This window comes from Pyrenophora tritici-repentis, chromosome 10 (genome assembly GCF_003171515.1).
Source record: "Pyrenophora tritici-repentis strain M4 chromosome 10, whole genome shotgun sequence".
NCBI classification, from domain to species: Eukaryota; Fungi; Ascomycota; class Dothideomycetes; order Pleosporales; family Pleosporaceae; genus Pyrenophora; species Pyrenophora tritici-repentis.
In genome coordinates this window covers 3,271,592-3,289,379 of record NC_089399.1, presented here as the reverse complement: position 1 = coordinate 3,289,379, position 17,788 = coordinate 3,271,592, and the positions used below count along the sequence as shown (strand labels likewise).

The following is a 17,788-nucleotide window of genomic DNA, read 5'->3' as shown; positions in this document are numbered from 1 at the left end:
GGTTTTGCTCCATGATCGAGCCGATGGTGGTTGGGGAAGGACATGAGACCCCCAAACCAGGGCTAGCGCCGGGACTTAGCACTGCCAAGCCCGAGGCGAGGCCACCTCCCACAGACAGAGCCGTAGACAGAGACAGACAATACACTTGATCCCATCCATAAAAATCTGACAAAGTTATATGACCTAGGTTCCATCCCATCTCTCACTCACTCCAGGCTAGTACGTACGAGGCTTAGCGCCCACAACGCTAGCTGGCAGAGACATAGATCTCAATTCCTGTAGCACAATACACAACACGATTCACACATGTTCCATTCCTAGTGCTACTGACATCAGGCTTATAACATTTAACAACACCTTACTTTCTCGCGGCTCCGGCTTACTTTTAGCCTTATCCATGCCCTCTATACCAGCAAAACGCAAGCCCGAGGCTGCCGAAGAAGCTGATACTCCCTTCAAGCGAGCACAACGTACGCGCAAACCTACGCTCAAGGCGCTGTTGGGTGACGGCAGCCAGCCAACCCAGCCGATAGAGCTGCCAGAAAGTACGCCGGATCCGCCTACAGAGCCGCCTACAGAAGTTATCGAGCCGCCCACACGGGCTATTGAACCGCCATGTAAGCCTGTACAACAACCCGAGGAGCGCCCTCGGCGGGCATCACCACTGCCTATTTTGGCTGCCTCACAAGCCTCTCGGCTCACTGATGAGCCAGCCTGGGAGTCGCAGTTAATGTTTGATAAGCCAGAGGACTCTATTGTACAGCCTTTAGCTTTCTCTAGCGCTGCCACTGAGGCTTCGGTGGAGGAGGATAGCGCTGTGAGCGTCGATTTTCGCGACTTTGAGGGCGTCGATTGGTCGCGATTAAAGGGGTTTGTCGCGCCGCTGAGCACTCCACGAGGCAAGGCAAGCTGGATTTTTCAACACGGCTGGCGTGTCTGGAAGGAGGGTACTCACCACCCAGATGAGTTGTACTTTGTGTGCAAGTACTGTCATATTCATAAGCTACCTAATGGTGTACACCGAGTAACGAAGTCAACCACTGCCGCCAACGGGCACCTCCAGCTTGATAAACCTGGTCATCGGCTCAGCAAAGATGGTCCAATCCTAAGCAAACCTCTCCGCAAACATGGACAACAATCACTTCGTCAGGCAGCTCTAAGCGGTGTCAAATTTAGTCTAGAGGCGTACAAGACTATAGGAAACTTCGACGTACAAGAATTTCGGCAAGCAGCTGCGCTCTGGCTGGTCGACAACAACAGACCACTCCGCGAGTTTGAGACGCCGGCTTTTCGCAAGATGATCAGGCTTGCTAATCCTGAGGCAGAGGCGGCGTTATGGAGGTCTCATAACAGCGTGTCAGCGTTCGTGATGAGGTTGTACAGTTGGCTACGACCTCAGGTGGTGCGCGCGTTGGCTGAAGCCGAGAGCAAGGTACATATAAGCTTCGATGGGTGGACGACAAAAGGCGGCAAACGTGGCTTCTTTTCTGTAGTTGCTCACTACGCCAACAGTAAGGGCGCGATAGTTGACCTACCCATCGCGCTGCCGCAGCTGGTGGGTGCCCACACTGGTGAGGCGATAGCTGACGCTGTAACCAAAATCCCTGCAATCCTTCAGCATCAATCGCAGCAAACTCGGCTACTTTGTGCTCGATAACGCTTACAATAACGACACCGCTGTTAACAAACTCGCCGCGATGTACCACTTTTCTGCCTCCGATCGCCGCCTCCGCTGCGCTTGCCACATACTTAACCTTGTTGGCCAAACGATTATGTTCGGGAGGGATGCTGACGCGTATAACAACGCCCTGGAGAACACAAAGATGGAGGATTTTTACATGAAGGAGTGGCGGAAAGAAGGACCGCTTGGCGTGTATCTTGATATTATCAACTACATCAACCCGCCGAAGCAGTGGAGCATTTTTGAAGATTGCCAACGCGAGGCAGTTAACAGCATGCCCACAGGCGCCAGCGGCGGCACTCGCGAGCCAATTAAGCCGTGTGTTACACGTTGGAACAGCTATTACGACTGCTTTAAGCGCGGAGTTCAGCTCCAACAAGCTATCAACGCATACGCCACGTACCACATTCGCGAGACTGAACAGGCTGACGAACAGGCAGCTATTAGAGGAAACAAGCTGCCTGATGTGCCGCGGTGGATGAGGTCAGACGGCCTTACGGCGGCTGACTGGGCGGTGATTACTGAGTACATGGCGATACTGCAGCCGCTCAAGTTTGCTACAGATCGCCTCCAAGGCCGCGGCAAGTGTGGCCGTTTTGGCGCACTCTACGAGGTCATCCCAGTATTTGAGAGTGTGATAACTGAGCTGGATGCACGCCTTCGGCCATACGAATCGGTCAACCACGAGCCATCTGAGGCGCCCGAAAATCACATCCCGATCAACCTGCGAGCCGCGAGGCGAAAAGCGAGCAATTACTTTACTAAGATCCTCCAAAGTCCCATTTACTACGCAGCTACGGCACTATATCCACGATATAAAACATACTCTAAGCGCTTCTGGCGCAACAAACCTACACAATTGAGCACCGCGCACGCGAAGTTTCTGCGGGTTTGGGCTGCCTACAAGCCTGCCGCTGCTGCCACAACACCAACCCCTGCGCCAAAACCTACCATGAGCAGCTTTGACGACGCTATCGACGCTATACTAGATGAGGACGGCGAGCATACAATGGAGGTGGAGGATGAGTACGATAGCTGGTTAAAAGAGCCTATATGGACGTCTGATCAACACAAGGAGGGTCCAACAGCTGTACAGTACTGGTTATCGTTGAAGCCGAAGTATCCACATCTTTCACGATTGGCGATCGACGTGTTGACTATACCCGCCTCCAGCTCTGATTGTGAGCGCGTTTTTGCGGGAACTGGCGATATAATTGAGCCACAAAGGCGGAAAATTGGCGCGCAGTTACTGGCTGCTTTGGTGTGCTTGCAACGGTGGACTCGTGCAGGTTTTACAACACCAAGCACGACAACAGCAGCAAAGCATACTGATGAGGAGCTCACGGAAGAGTTTGCGATAGGAACGTGGGAAGAGCCGCCTGCAGAATTGTCATAGAAACGTCCCTTCAGAACCTTAAGTCTATCAATATTCAATCAATCAAGCAACCAAAAATTGGCTCTTCAGTCTCATCAACTCAAACAAACAAACTGTAACCCTAAGAAATGAGCTAATCAATCAACATCTACGCCTCAAATGTTGGTTGTTTTGTTTGTTGACTTCTCTGCCAATCAGCGACTCACAATAGACCGGATGAGACTTGTGAAATGATTCCAGGTACAAAACGATACCACAGGTTACCGCATCGTATAGTTGGCTGATGTGTAGATTGAACAGTCTCAGGTAGTAATATCGGAACGAGCAATGGTGGCCATTAAAGGGGTCTAGTGTTCTTTCCGTGATGTTGTCTAGTGGCAGGTGCCAAGGGGTATGGAGTGGGCGAGGTGATAGGAATGCTCATTCTGATCGACTATAGCAAATTTCTCAGACACAGGCATTGGTTGATGCGATGATGCAATGAGGCTGGAACACAATGTGAACAGTGAATGTGTGAGAGGAGTGAGTGACGATGCGGCTCTTGCCCGCCAAGATATCGGAGATTTCGTATCGCCGATCATCACAACTCGAAGGGAAGCCGCATTGCGCCATCATCAACAGAGCACCAGCCCGTCTCCTTGAGTGACAGGGAATGACTCCAGTAGACCAGCATACATCTCACTCACACGACGTATTGATATTGTAAAGATAAACGTATTACTCAGATCGACGTATACACGCGCACGCGCATCTCGACCTCGGACCCCTTCAGCTCCATTCCATGGGTATCTGCTCGTCGTGCCTGGGAGGGCGGGCTTCCGAAGATGTGAGTGCTTGTGTATGCGCCACCACTTTCTGACAAGTTACTGATGCTCCCTTGCAGCAGTCGGATACTTCGCACTTACTGGGAGACCAGTACCAGCCCAACTATGGCACCTCCAGCAGCAACCACAACGTGCCCCAGCCGGATCCAGAGGAGCTACGCCGGCAACGAGAGAATCTGGAGCGCATTTGTGCTGAGACCAATGAGTGAGTTCACCCTGCCTTTGCGCCGTTGCACTCCCTCCGTCCCATCTCGCCCTGAACTTGACGCTCATCCCTTGCAGGCAACTAATCCCCGTCTCACAACCGAGCGCCCTCCCCGAAGTCAGCGAACAGCCCAAGAACGACGAATACGCCCATCTCTTCAATGAACGCTTCAAGTCGATCCGCAGAGATGGTCGTCCTCCCTCCGCTGGCGACAACGACGAGGATGAGACCAACTGGCTAGAGAGCGCTGTGGGCAGCCAAGGAGAGGAGGAGCTGGACCAGATCAAGCCGGCCAAGGGCAAGCTCACGATTCAGTTTGGTCAACGGTAGACACACACATCCTTTCTAGGCTGAGGCTTGTCGCATCTTTTTATTGCTTGTTCTACTCTGCATTGTCAAGCGCCCGTTACGGATACCCATAATCTTCTCTTTTTGCCACTCGCATGCTTGCTCTCTCATCACCACTGTCTTTCTTAATGCTAGCATAGACATGTCTGTACAATTTCATCTGATGTTTGCGCGTCTTCCTTCGCTCGCCTCATACTACGACATTGTCATCACGCGCTGCAGCAATTTACGGTTGCAAAAATACACGATTTCAAGCTGATATTGATCCTTCCTTATCCTACTTCTCATGCAACCACGCTATGCAAATAACATATCAAGCTGATTATGCAAGGGCCCGTCCTCCACTGTCATCGTCGCCCGTGGGCGTATTCTTCGCTAGTAGCATAACAGCTGCCTTCTAATGACGGGTAGGAATAAGGGAATATCAAATGCAGACACCAATCTGCTAACCTTAGCAGCACCCCTATTCGCTGGACGTCAAATCCCAACCACGTATCTGTCAAGGGAACACCACACCAGGCGGGTTTGAGTTGCTATGTGAGCGTAGTTGGTGGCAGTGACGCGGGCGCACCTCGGCCAATCCCAAGCTCCTGCAACGCCCGAACTGCATAGCCATCCATCAGTTGTCCAAGCTCAACAGAGTACTCGTAGCCAATGCGATCAAGACGCAACAACAAGCCTGGTCGTACCTGCTGCTGCGTATTATGATCTAGCTTGGTGTACACCTTCTTGCCCCACACCAGGGCGGCGGCCTCCATGGCGTGCAACACCGCCTTTTTCTCCTCGTCGTCCATGGTATGGCCCTGGTACTTGGCGGCCGCTGTCTCGACGAAACCGCGAACTGTACACAAGTACTCTTGCCTCTCGACATCACTCTCCATAACGTTAGCTTCTTGAAGATCCGTCCATGCTTTGTAACTTACCTTGTTCACAGTCATCTGGCTTGCTGATGCCTCGCCGGCAGCCTCGTGGCCCTTGTCCTTCTGCATCCTCTCCCTAAGCTTGGTTTGAATGTTCGGATAGATATCGTCTGCCGAAGGGCGTGGCTTACCGTCGCGCTTGATGATGGCTGGGATGCGTGGTGCCGGGTTTGATAGGATAGGTTCGCGACGTCCTAGAAGGTGCTCGTCGTAATGTTCGACTCCGTGTTGACGCATCAGCTCATGGATCCGGCCAGACTTAGGAACGACAGAAGCACTTGGGTCGGCCAGATTGGGTGGTGCCGACAAAGGTGTATGTTCCTGCGGTGCTGACTTGCGAGATGCACGTGTGGTTGGCGGTGCCCTGCCTGCGGTAGCGAGAGCGCTCTCTGCAAACGTCAGCTCACTACGGCGGCGTTTGCTAGGTGTCGGCGTGGCGTGGTCAGGCTCGAAGTTGTCCTCGGACGAGTCCTCGGATACACTATCTTGAGCGCGACGCTTCTTGTTGGCCAAAGTCTTCTTGTCAGTTGACTTCTTGGTAGGTGACACCATGTGGTCGTCGACTACTTCTCCATGCTTGGTCTCATCGGCGCTCTTCTTGGTAGCCTCGCCCGTGGGTGTGTTTGTAGAAGGAGACGGCTTCATTCTTACTGTTCGCTTTCCAGTTCCGGGCGTGGCAGCACCTTCGGTTGCACCTGGTGTTCCCATGTTCCCGTGACGAAGGCCCTTTCCTCGCTTTCGGCGCTTCTCGTAGCAAGGCGAGCAGAGTTGGAATGTGCAATTCGGGCAACGAAGCATGGTCTTCTTGTTCCGCTTGTCACATTCAGTACATTTGGCGGTGTGTACAGTCACTGTGGCATATAGTTCTTTGTCATCGGTGCATGTGGTCACTACCGGGGCTGCTGGCGTGCGAGGCGTACGAGCTGGAAAGGGACTGCTAGGTACATGAGGGGTATGGGGAGGGGGGCTTCGATGGCCTGCCGGTGTCGTGGGGATAGGTGTCGTAATAGGAGCAGATTCCTTAGCGCTGTGGGCCGGGTCGGGAGTTGCAGGAGGAGCCGTGTCGCCACTCATGGGACTCTGCTTAGCCAGCCTGTCCGTCATTTTTGCGTTTGCTTTATCTTTGGGAATAAGTTAGATTGTGATCATGCTGATATACCGCAAACAGGTCGAAGGGGGCAAGGAGAATAGAGCATTATACCTGGAGTGTCCATGATGAGGTCAGATCTGACAGATGGTTTCGAAGTTGTGGTGACTCTCTAGTGGTGATAAAGTAGAGAAAAGCAGTGGAAGTCTTGGGGTATCGTGGGATGTTATACTGGGTGGGCTGCCGCTAATTCGAGGGTGACGTTCGATTCGGCTGTGGGCTCAACCTGTTGCGCGGCGTAGCCTGGGATACGAAGTGAACAATAGTTCACAATAGGATCCAGAGGAGAACAATAGTTTGAATAGGTGCCAGAGTAGCCCGTAAGTGAATCCGTAATGTTGAACTGAAGGTGAGGCACCAAGAGAGGCACACCTTCGCTTGGTATTGTGGCGTTATTCAGTCCCTAACAGTCCGACTTTCCACAATACGATAGACGAGTATCAGCGACCTGCAGATCGAGCAGAAATGGACATATGTGCAGAAGAAGTGCAAAGAGCAGGAAGCGCCGCCGACAAGCTATATACAGGACGACCGATAAAGTATGTGAAGAGAACTACCGTACCATACACTCACATATGCGACGAAGTCACAGGCGAACAGGCAGACGCGGAAATCATTATATTTCTGTGAAGCGCCGCTTTATACGCATAGTGTGCATGTGGGTCGGTTTCCCGTTGGCACGACGTTCCAGTCACCTCTATTGCTGGAGTCATATGGAGCCGCACTGTCAGCCTTCACATGCAACGGGCGACCCACGAGCCGTGGGCGTTGGTTTCACGACAAGTACAATTGAATCATGTCAAACAGTGGAGAAGTCAGTTGGTATCGCCACAATGCCCGATGCGGCAACGTAGCCTTTGCGATGTCGTTGCAGGTGATGGAAGACAGGTCGGATGTGGGCGGAGCAGCACAGCAAAGCATAGGTGAGCTATGATTGGAGATGGCTTCCGAGGATCTAAGACCTCATGGGGTGAAGAATGGGTCGATGGGGGGTGGATCAACGTGCGATCTGTAGGGGTGTTGGATCTTGGTGGATGGTTTGCATGCCCGGCGGTTCGTCACGCGAACGTATGAGAACGTCTGCGGGCCAAGTTCGCTGCGGATCTCGATTCGAGAGTCCCTGCTCGACATTGTATCGATGGGCTCTTCTGCTGTCAAGATCGGGGCAATCTGTTTGACGATATCGGAGAAGGCGAAGAAGATCACGCGGCAGATAAAGGTACATAATATGGTTGTGTAGAAAGACTGGATGCGTTGGATGTGAATACCATGACAGACGCAGTCGCGTTCTTATCAACGTCTCCAAACGCTATGCCGTGTATTTGTAAAGGCCACTGGAATGGAAACATCGATACTCGCAAGACACATGTACGGGTTCAAGCACATTTGATGGCTGCGAGAGCAACAAAAGCCACATTCCAACAAAGGAAATGCTGAGAGCATTTCAAAGATAGCAAGCATGGGCCCTCAAGTCTTCATCTATCGACTTGTTGTATACGATCGATGACGGGGTATGGTATCTGGCTGTAGCGCCGCCATCGGCGGTAGACGCTTACCACTTTCGTCGTCAGAGCTGTCCGGGAGACCCAAGCGCGGCACAGCACCCGTCTGCAGGTACCTCAATGCACATCATGTCGAAACTCAACGAGCCGCGTCACAACCTGTCAGCGTCTATCAGCGCTGACGGCATGTTGCCGCTCTAACTATGGCGTAAGTTGGGGCTGATTAGTGCGCGTCTCCCCCCTCCCCCGCCGCTTTCTTACTTGTTACGGGGCACTAACAAAGCTGCCGTCACCGGCCTCTTGACCGGCATATTACTTTGAACAAATGCTTCGACCGCAGTCGCAATATTAGTAATTCCTCGGGTGAGCTGGAAGCCGGTCTCTCCGTATGCACATACGTGAGGGCGCAAAGACAAGGTAGCTGAGTCGGCGATGAGCGCAGAGCGCCCTCACTAGCCACACTGCTAAGCTAGGTAGGAAAGGGCGCAGCTTCTTCATTGAGAACATTGCGCACTGCTCCATGGCCTGTCGCCGCGCAACCATCAACATACGTTCAAACTCATCAAGCGCTTGTCGCGGCAGAGTGGCAAGAAGAAGTGCGGTGCTTGTCCATATAGTTAATCCTCTGAGCTGCGTCAGACGCGACTCGCAAGCTTTTCAGATAGCAAACCGCGCCTCAGCAACCTGCATGCTTAAGCGAACTTCTCCCCGTATCCGGAATCCTACCTCAACCCTCCTTGGTCGCGCACGCCGGGTATTCTTAAGCAGACGCCAGTGTCTGTGGCGGTGCTGCAGACCATAGAACAAGATTATAAGCTTGGCTCTGCATTTTTCTTGTTTGACGGCCGCCGCCTCACTCGCGTGGTCTCAAGCACCCTCCTCTCGGCGGCCTCCCCTCATAACGGTTTCGGGTCCGAGCGTACAACACAGTCGCACGCCTCCCAACAAGCGGCCTGCCGGATCGATAAATTGGTTCTGCAGAGTAATCTGGCTACCGTTCCGGTGGCGTCGACTGCCCATTGTCCCGGAACCCCCCCCCCCCCCCCCCTCTCGCAAGAGTAACATCGTTGTCAAATTCCTATCTCACGACGCCAAACCGGGACCATGGATCAATCATCTCCTTCAACGACGTCTCACCCCGCAATGGATCTTCTGGATTATATGCATGCCCCTACGGTAGGCTTCTACTACTTTGGGGCATGCTTTTTCAGTCTTTGCGTCCTACAGAAAACTCGAGTGGTGACGCAGAAGAGACGGCGAAGTATAGTGGTCCATATGACTGCAATACTACTGGCATACATCACAGAAGTTCTTTACTACTTCAGTCGTTCGATGGGCGAGGCCGACTATGAAGCCCCCCAACCAGCTGCAATTCATTGTCTGGGGTCCATATTGGTCTGGAGCCCCCTCATTTACATGCTTTGGTCTAGCAAGACGCTTCGATGGCATGCATACTTTGGTGCCTTTGTCTTGCAGTTTGCATTGGAAACTACAATCTTCCTGGTTACGGCGTTCTCACAATTCCCTGAAGATCGGAGGAGAAATCTGCCTTTTATCGTCAGCTGCGCCAGGGCCGGTATTTCGCTGATGCTCTTACTTGACGCATTTGTCATTTTGGTCACCAAGCAGGCAGAGGTCAGTACAGACGAGGAACGTCAGTCACTGCTTGGCGGTGATGAACCAAATGGGGAAACAAGCACTTCAGCTCCCAAAATCTCTACTCCTAGCTACGGCGCCATCTTACCAATGGACTCGGACGACGATATGGATAGCGACGTTGACGAAGACGAGGATGCCGAAGGAATCAAAGCAAAACAAGCGCAACGTCTCGAGGAAGAGGGTGGATGGTTTGGATACCTCAAAGGCTTCGCTATTTTCTTGCCCTACCTCTTTCCCAAGGACGACTGGAAAGTCATGGCATGTCTCGGCCTACGATTGATTCACATGTTGCAAGAGCGTGTTCTCAATTTGCTGACGCCTCGCCAACTTGGTATCATTACCAACAAGCTGCAACATTCTTATGAGACACAAAGCGGCGTGATGCCGTGGAAGGACATTGGACTCTGGGTTCTCTACTCGTACATTAACAGTTACGCAGGCCTTGGTATCATTGATGGTATAGCGAATCTCGTAATCTCAAACTCTGCGTACCGCCGTATCACTTTGCTCGCTTACGAGCATGTACTGGGATTGTCGATGGACTTTCACACTTCGAAAGATTCTGGTGAAGTTTTGAAAGCGGTTGAGCAAGCCTCGTCTCTCAATTCGCTCATCGAGATGGTTCTGTTCGACGTTGCGCCTATTCTCTTGGATCTCATCGTGGCCATGTACTACGTCACACATCTATTCGATGCTTATATGGCTTTCATCATCCTCTTCATGGGCGCCGCATACATCTCGATAGGAGTCTACTCCACGACACTGTCGCAGCCCAAGAGAAGAGATTACGTCGAGAAGCAGCGAACGGAAAGTTCGACAGTCAACGAGACGGTGCACAACTGGCAGACGGTAGCTTACTTCAACCGCTTGGCATTCGAACACAAGCGATATGCCGAGAATATCATCAACACCATCTCTGCGCAATATCAATACTACTTCCGCTCCATGGGCGGGCACGCAGCGCAGGACATCTTGACGACTTTTGGCTTTGCAGGCGCTTGCGTCTTTGGCATGACATCAATTGTGACAGGAAGAAAACCGGTCGGAAACCTCGTCACTTTGATCATGTACTGGCACACGATGACCTCACCACTTTACGTTCTTTCATACAGCTTCCGGCATATTTCGAGTTCTCTCATCGACGCTGAACGACTCCTTCAGATGCTGAACACCAAGCCCACGGTAGCTGATATGGAGGGCGCCAAAGACATTGAAGTACATACAGGCGAAGTCGAGTTCAAGGACGTGGAATTCCACTACGACCCTCGCAAGCCTATCATCAAGAACGTGAGCCTGAAAGCCAAGGGTGGTCAAACGATCGCCTTTGTCGGCGAGACAGGCGGTGGCAAATCGACTATGCTCAAACTTCTTTTCCGCTTCTACGATGTCACCGGCGGATCAATAATGATCGACGGACAAGACCTCCGCTCAGTAACCCAGTCCAGTCTGCGCGAAAACCTCGGCGTGGTACCCCAGGACCCCGTCCTCTTCAACCAAAGCATCCGACAAAACATCCGCTACGCCAAACTCGACGCAACCGACGCTGAAATCGAAGACGCATGCCGCGCAGCCGCCATCCACGAAGACATCATCGGCTTCCCCGACGGCTACAATTCTAAAGTTGGCGAGCGCGGCGTCCGTCTCTCAGGCGGACAACTACAACGTATAGCCATCGCACGCGTGCTACTCAAAAACCCCAAAATCGTCATGCTAGACGAAGCAACCTCGGCAATCGACTCCTCTATCGAAGCACTCATCCAACAAGCTTTCCGCAAACTAAGCCAAGGCCGCACCACCTTCGTCATCGCCCACCGCCTCAGTACCATCGCAGACGCCGACCAGATCCTCGTCGTTGAGAAAGGTGAGATCATCGAGAGAGGCACACATCAGCAACTCTTGAAGATTCTGGGAGGCAAGTACGCGGAGTTGTGGGAGAAACAGACGGCGGGGCATCTTTCTAAGATGCCGTCGCAGGAAGATGTCAAGGATGGTGAGGCGGCGACGGCGGTGGGCGTGAGCGGTAGTGCTAAATTGAAAGATGACGATGAAGCGACTGCGACGGGGAGGAGTAGTGATAGCGATAGTAGCGGGACGTTAGGACGACGGGGATGATCGATTATATCGACGATGATGTTAATGGATGGAAAATTTGGAGGGAGGATTTCGGATTGTAACCAGAGAAGTCAACAAACAAAACAACCAACATTTGAGGCGTAGATGTTGATTGACTGGCTCATTTCTTAGGGCTACAGTTTGTTTGTTTGAGTTGATGAGACTGAAGAGCCAATTTTTGGTTGGTTGATTGATTGAATATTGATAGACTTAAGGTTCTGAAGGGACGTTTCTATGACAATTCTGCAGGCGGCTCTTCCCACGTTCCTATCGCAAACTCTTCCGTGAGCTCCTCATCAGTATGCTTTGCTGCTGTTGTCGTGCTTGGTGTTGTAAAACCTGCACGAGTCCACCGTTGCAAGCACACCAAAGCAGCCAGTAACTGCGCGCCAATTTTCCGCCTTTGTGGCTCAATTATATCGCCAGTTCCCGCAAAAACGCGCTCACAATCAGAGCTGGAGGCGGGTATAGTCAACACGTCGATCGCCAATCGTGAAAGATGTGGATACTTCGGCTTCAACGATAACCAGTACTGTACAGCTGTTGGACCCTCCTTGTGTTGATCAGACGTCCACATAGGCTCTTTTAACCAGCTATCGTACTCATCCTCCACCTCCAATGTATGCTCGCCGTCCTCATCTAGTATAGCGTCGATAGCGTCGTCAAAGCTGCTCATGGTAGGTTTTGGCGCAGGGGTTGGTGTTGTGGCAGCAGCGGCAGGCTTGTAGGCAGCCCAAACCCGCAGAAACTTCGCGTGCGCGGTGCTCAATTGTGTAGGTTTGTCGCGCCAGAAGCGCTTAGAGTATGTTTTATATCGTGGATGTAGTGCCGTAGCTGCGTAGTAAATGGGACTTTGGAGGATCTTAGTAAAGTAATTGCTCGCTTTTCGCCTCGCGGCTCGCAGGTTGATCGGGATGTGATCTTCGGGCGCCTCAGATGGCTCGTGGTTGACCGATTCGTATGGCCGAAGGCGTGCATCCAGCTCAGTTATCACACTCTCAAATACTGGGATGACCTCGTAGAGTGCGCCAAAACGGCCACACTTGCCGCGGCCTTGGAGGCGATCTGTAGCAAACTTGAGCGGCTGCAGTATCGCCATGTACTCAGTAATCACCGCCCAGTCAGCCGCCGTAAGGCCGTCTGACCTCATCCACCGCGGCACATCAGGCAGCTTGTTTCCTCTAATAGCTGCCTGTTCGTCAGCCTGTTCAGTCTCGCGAATGTGGTACGTGGCGTATGCGTTGATAGCTTGTTGGAGCTGAACTCCGCGCTTAAAGCAGTCGTAATAGCTGTTCCAACGTGTAACACACGGCTTAATTGGCTCGCGAGTGCCGCCGCTGGCGCCTGTGGGCATGCTGTTAACTGCCTCGCGTTGGCAATCTTCAAAAATGCTCCACTGCTTCGGCGGGTTGATGTAGTTGATAATATCAAGATACACGCCAAGCGGTCCTTCTTTCCGCCACTCCTTCATGTAAAAATCCTCCATCTTTGTGTTCTCCAGGGCGTTGTTATACGCGTCAGCATCCCTCCCGAACATAATCGTTTGGCCAACAAGGTTAAGTATGTGGCAAGCGCAGCGGAGGCGGCGATCGGAGGCAGAAAAGTGGTACATCGCGGCGAGTTTGTTAACAGCGGTGTCGTTATTGTAAGCGTTATCGAGCACAAAGTAGCCGAGTTTGCTGCGATTGATGCTGAAGGATTGCAGGGATTTTGGTTACAGCGTCAGCTATCGCCTCACCAGTGTGGGCACCCACCAGCTGCGGCAGCGCGATGGGTAGGTCAACTATCGCGCCCTTACTGTTGGCGTAGTGAGCAACTACAGAAAAGAAGCCACGTTTGCCGCCTTTTGTCGTCCACCCATCGAAGCTTATATGTACCTTGCTCTCGGCTTCAGCCAACGCGCGCACCACCTGAGGTCGTAGCCAACTGTACAACCTCATCACGAACGCTGACACGCTGTTATGAGACCTCCATAACGCCGCCTCTGCCTCAGGATTAGCAAGCCTGATCATCTTGCGAAAAGCCGGCGTCTCAAACTCGCGGAGTGGTCTGTTGTTGTCGACCAGCCAGAGCGCAGCTGCTTGCCGAAATTCTTGTACGTCGAAGTTTCCTATAGTCTTGTACGCCTCTAGACTAAATTTGACACCGCTTAGAGCTGCCTGACGAAGTGATTGTTGTCCATGTTTGCGGAGAGGTTTGCTTAGGATTGGACCATCTTTGCTGAGCCGATGACCAGGTTTATCAAGCTGGAGGTGCCCGTTGGCGGCAGTGGTTGACTTCGTTACTCGGTGTACACCATTAGGTAGCTTATGAATATGACAGTACTTGCACACAAAGTACAACTCATCTGGGTGGTGAGTACCCTCCTTCCAGACACGCCAGCCGTGTTGAAAAATCCAGCTTGCCTTGCCTCGTGGAGTGCTCAGCGGCGCGACAAACCCCTTTAATCGCGACCAATCGACGCCCTCAAAGTCGCGAAAATCGACGCTCACAGCGCTATCCTCCTCCACCGAAGCCTCAGTGGCAGCGCTAGAGAAAGCTAAAGGCTGTACAATAGAGTCCTCTGGCTTATCAAACATTAACTGCGACTCCCAGGCTGGCTCATCAGTGAGCCGAGAGGCTTGTGAGGCAGCCAAAATAGGCAGTGGTGATGCCCGCCGAGGGCGCTCCTCGGGTTGTTGTACAGGCTTACATGGCGGTTCAATAGCCCGTGTGGGCGGCTCGATAACTTGTGTAGGCGGCTCTGTAGGCGGATCCGGCGTACTTTCTGGCAGCTCTATCGGCTGGGTTGGCTGGCTGCCGTCACCCAACAGCGCTTTGAGCGTAGGTTTGCGCGTACGTTGTGCTCGCTTGAAGGGAGTATCAGCTTCTTCGGCAGCCTCGGGCTTGCGTTTTGCTGGTATAGAGGGCATGGATAAGGCTAAAAGTAAGCCGGAGCCGCGAGAAAGTAAGGTGTTGTTAAATGTTATAAGCCTGATGTCAGTAGCACTAGGAATAGAACATGTGTGAATCGTGTTGTGTATTGTGCTACAGGAATTGAGATCTATGTCTCTGCCAGCTAGCGTTGTGGGCGCTAAGCCTCGTACGTACTAGCCTGGAGTGAGTGAGAGATGGGATGGAACCTAGGTCATATAACTTACACGCGAGTAGGCTTAGTAAGCAAGATCCAACACTAAGAATTCGTCGTTGAGCAGCTATCCCAGAGGCCTCACCTAGGTATCCCCCTCCCTCGCTTACTATCAAACAACACCAATCCTATCAACATTTTGTTCTCAAGATTGGTTGATTGATTGACAGAAATACAGTGGCTAACTGTTGGTTAGTTGGTTGGCTCCGAATCAAACAAATCAAACAACAATATTGATGAGATATTGATTACTGACAACCTTGATTGTAACTATGGCGGTATCGTTGTTTGTGCTTAGCAGCGCTTTTACTAGCTTTCGGTCCGATCTACATAATAATGTATTCCATACCTATCTGCCTATCTATCTGTCTTTATCACAAATAGTCAAAATCGTACCTGCTCCTCCATCTCCTACCTACGTCACCACCCCATCCCATCCCATCCGCACCTCGTCCATGCCCCAAATTTCCTCCCTCTCGGACCAAAACCCTCCATCAGGCCAACCACTCTCACACCACCTTCTAGTACTACATCTTCTAAGCGACAACAACACCCGCAAAAAGGTTGTTGCCTTACACCTCAGCCTCGGAACGACTTTCTGCCGACTCGGCATCTCGCACTCCCTGCTCACTCTGATTGGCCAGCCGCTAGCATACGTAGTGGGGCATGGGGCGTTGAAACGCAACAAGCGCTTGAGACGACGTATGTGTTGGGCTGTATATAAAGCTTCCGTGCAGCTGTTGTTGGATTGTTCTTATCTCCCAGTACGTAGGTACATATGTTGTGCTAGGCGAACTACTTACGAACTAGGAAGCGGAAACGGAAGTGTGGGGATCGACCCGACCGGACCTCGATTACGATTACGATCTTCCATCTTGTAGATCACCATCCGCTGCACGACATCCACGACGATTCCATCCTATCCCAATTCCAACTCCATAAGCTCGGAACCATCCGATTTCCATCTTGGACAATCCCACTCCGTCCGTCGCATAAATGGGCGTCCCAAAACGCGGGTTGCTACTTGCAGCCTCCGCACTATCCTTCCTGCGAGCGCGCGGCGCGGTACAGGGGGGCGGTTACATCAGCAGCACAGCAGCTATCTTCACCATTCTATTACTGGTGAAGTGGTTCTATGAGATATTAATTTATCCGCATTTCTTGAGTCCGTTGAGGAAGTTGCCGCAGCCGGAGGTACGTCTAACTTACCGCACAACACCCCTGACCCCCTGTTCTCTCTCTCCCAGAGGGAATCATGACAATGCTAACGCCTGTACAGAACACAAACCCCATCCTAGGCAACTTCCTCCAGATCTTCAATCTAGCAACCGGGGAGCCGCATAGGGAGTGGATTGATGAGGTACCGAATGATGGTGTTATCTACTATCGGTGGTTGTTCAATAGTCCGAGGGTGTTGGTTGCAAACCCGAAGGCTATGGGTGAGGTGTTGGTGACGAAGAGTTATGAGTTTGTTAAGCCGGCGAGGTTGAGGGAAGGGTTGGGGAGGTTGCTTGGGGTGGGGATTTTGTTGGCCGAGGGGGAGGAACATAAGGTATGTTTCTTCGTTTGCATTTAATTCCATTTGAGGGAAAAGACCAGGATCTAAAAGATTACATTGACGCAAAACATTCGCGATCGAAGAGAATCCCTAGCCTGAAAGCATATAGTAGACTGACAATATACAGCGCCAAAGGAAACTCCTAATGCCGGCCTTCAACTTCCGCCACGTCAAGGACTTATACCCCATCTTCTGGTCCAAATCACAAGAAATGACCAACAAAGTCGCTGAAACAATAACCGCCAGTCCAGACTCTGAATCCGTCGTTGAAATCCGTGAATGGGCATCCCGCGCTACCCTCGACATCATCGGCGTCGCAGGCATGGGCAAAGACTTCGATGCCATCACAAACCCCAAGAACCCCCTCAACGAAACCTACCGCAAAATCTTCGGCAGCAACCGCAACGCACAAATCGTTCAGTTACTCCTCGGTTTCCTACCGCACTGGCTCGCCGCCTCGCTCCCGCTAAAACGCAACGACGAAATCGGAAACTCCATCGCCACCATCAAAAGCGTCGCCGCCTCACTCATCGCGGAGAAGCGAGAAAAGCTAAAATCCGGCTCCACGGGCACCGACATCCTGAGCGTGGCTTTGGAATCCGGGGGCTTCAGCGACGAAGATTTGGTAAACCAACTAATGACGTTCCTGGCCGCAGGCCACGAAACCACCGCCTCAGCCCTAACATGGGCCGTATACTGCCTGTGCTTGCACCCCTCTGTGCAAACCCGTTTACGCGCCGAACTGCGGTCTGAACTCTCCTCCGCCCTCTCACCAAACGGCACAATCACATCGTCAGAAATAGACCGCTTACCTTACCTCAACGCCGTCCTAAACGAAACTATGCGCCTCTTTCCCCCTGTGCCCCTCACACTCCGCGAAGCCGCACACGACACCACGATTCAAAACCACTTCGTCCCCGCCGGCACAACCGTCGTCATTTGTCCCTGGGCTATCAATACCAGCGTGCACCTCTGGGGCGACGACGCCAAGGATTTCAACCCGGAGCGTTGGTTGAAGCCTGGAATGGCGAATTCAGGCGGCGCAGACAGTAATTATGCGGTTTGCACGTTTTTGCATGGGCCGAGGAGTTGTATTGGGAAGGATTTTGCAAAGGCGGAGTTTGCGTGCTTGGTGGCGGCTTTGGTGGGGGAGGTTTGAAGTGGCGTTTGAGGAGGCGGGGTATGAGTTGAAGATTCAGGGGGGGATTACTGCGAGTCCTAAGGGGGGGGTTGAGGGTTAGGGTGAAGGAGGTTTAGGGGGTTCATGTTCATGGATGGGGTGTTGGTGGTTTTCTGCTGTCTAGTCGAGCGCATGGTTAATGATGATAGA

The 17,788-nt window shown here is 52.3% G+C and overlaps 8 protein-coding genes across 8 annotated transcripts; 5 read left to right on the top strand and 3 right to left on the bottom strand.

Annotated features, from left to right (window-relative positions):
- Nucleotides 1-397: 397 nt before the first annotated feature.
- PtrM4_050920 (Atrophin-1 domain containing protein) lies at nucleotides 398-1,657 on the top strand (the record flags this gene model as incomplete). The annotated part of the gene is made up of 1 exon (XM_066104887.1): nucleotides 398-1,657. The coding sequence occupies one exon, from the start codon at nucleotides 398-400 to the stop codon at nucleotides 1,655-1,657; it is 1,260 nt and encodes a 419-aa protein (XP_065959451.1).
- Nucleotides 1,658-1,697: 40 nt separating this feature from the next.
- On the top strand, nucleotides 1,698-3,077 carry PtrM4_050910 (Dimer-Tnp-hAT domain containing protein; the record flags this gene model as incomplete). Its single annotated transcript, XM_066104886.1, has 1 exon — nucleotides 1,698-3,077. One exon carries the CDS (start codon nucleotides 1,698-1,700, stop codon nucleotides 3,075-3,077), a length of 1,380 nt encoding a protein of 459 aa, XP_065959450.1.
- Nucleotides 3,078-3,837: 760 nt separating this feature from the next.
- On the top strand, nucleotides 3,838-4,415 carry PtrM4_050900 (uncharacterized protein; the record flags this gene model as incomplete). Its single annotated transcript, XM_001936875.2, has 3 exons — nucleotides 3,838-3,882; nucleotides 3,940-4,085; nucleotides 4,163-4,415. 3 exons carry the CDS (start codon nucleotides 3,838-3,840, stop codon nucleotides 4,413-4,415), a joined length of 444 nt encoding a protein of 147 aa, XP_001936910.1.
- Nucleotides 4,416-4,966: 551 nt separating this feature from the next.
- On the bottom strand, nucleotides 4,967-6,457 carry PtrM4_050890 (VSP domain containing protein; the record flags this gene model as incomplete). Its single annotated transcript, XM_066104885.1, has 2 exons — nucleotides 4,967-5,308; nucleotides 5,357-6,457. The coding sequence occupies 2 exons, from the start codon at nucleotides 6,455-6,457 to the stop codon at nucleotides 4,967-4,969; spliced, it is 1,443 nt and encodes a 480-aa protein (XP_065959449.1).
- Nucleotides 6,458-9,277: 2,820 nt separating this feature from the next.
- Nucleotides 9,278-11,773, top strand: PtrM4_050880 (ATM1, ABC-type transport system involved in Fe-S cluster assembly, permease and ATPase component; the record flags this gene model as incomplete). The annotated part of the gene is made up of 1 exon (XM_001936873.2): nucleotides 9,278-11,773. One exon carries the CDS (start codon nucleotides 9,278-9,280, stop codon nucleotides 11,771-11,773), a length of 2,496 nt encoding a protein of 831 aa, XP_001936908.1.
- A 232-nt stretch (nucleotides 11,774-12,005) lies between these two features.
- PtrM4_050870 (uncharacterized protein) lies at nucleotides 12,006-13,259 on the bottom strand (the record flags this gene model as incomplete). Its single annotated transcript, XM_066104884.1, has 1 exon — nucleotides 12,006-13,259. The coding sequence occupies one exon, from the start codon at nucleotides 13,257-13,259 to the stop codon at nucleotides 12,006-12,008; it is 1,254 nt and encodes a 417-aa protein (XP_065959448.1).
- A 166-nt stretch (nucleotides 13,260-13,425) lies between these two features.
- On the bottom strand, nucleotides 13,426-14,685 carry PtrM4_050860 (Atrophin-1 domain containing protein; the record flags this gene model as incomplete). The annotated part of the gene is made up of 1 exon (XM_066104883.1): nucleotides 13,426-14,685. The coding sequence occupies one exon, from the start codon at nucleotides 14,683-14,685 to the stop codon at nucleotides 13,426-13,428; it is 1,260 nt and encodes a 419-aa protein (XP_065959447.1).
- Nucleotides 14,686-15,896: 1,211 nt separating this feature from the next.
- PtrM4_050850 (CypX, Cytochrome P450) lies at nucleotides 15,897-17,704 on the top strand (the record flags this gene model as incomplete). The annotated part of the gene is made up of 4 exons (XM_066104882.1): nucleotides 15,897-16,094; nucleotides 16,180-16,452; nucleotides 16,586-17,507; nucleotides 17,700-17,704. The coding sequence occupies 4 exons, from the start codon at nucleotides 15,897-15,899 to the stop codon at nucleotides 17,702-17,704; spliced, it is 1,398 nt and encodes a 465-aa protein (XP_065959446.1).
- Nucleotides 17,705-17,788: the final 84 nt, after the last annotated feature.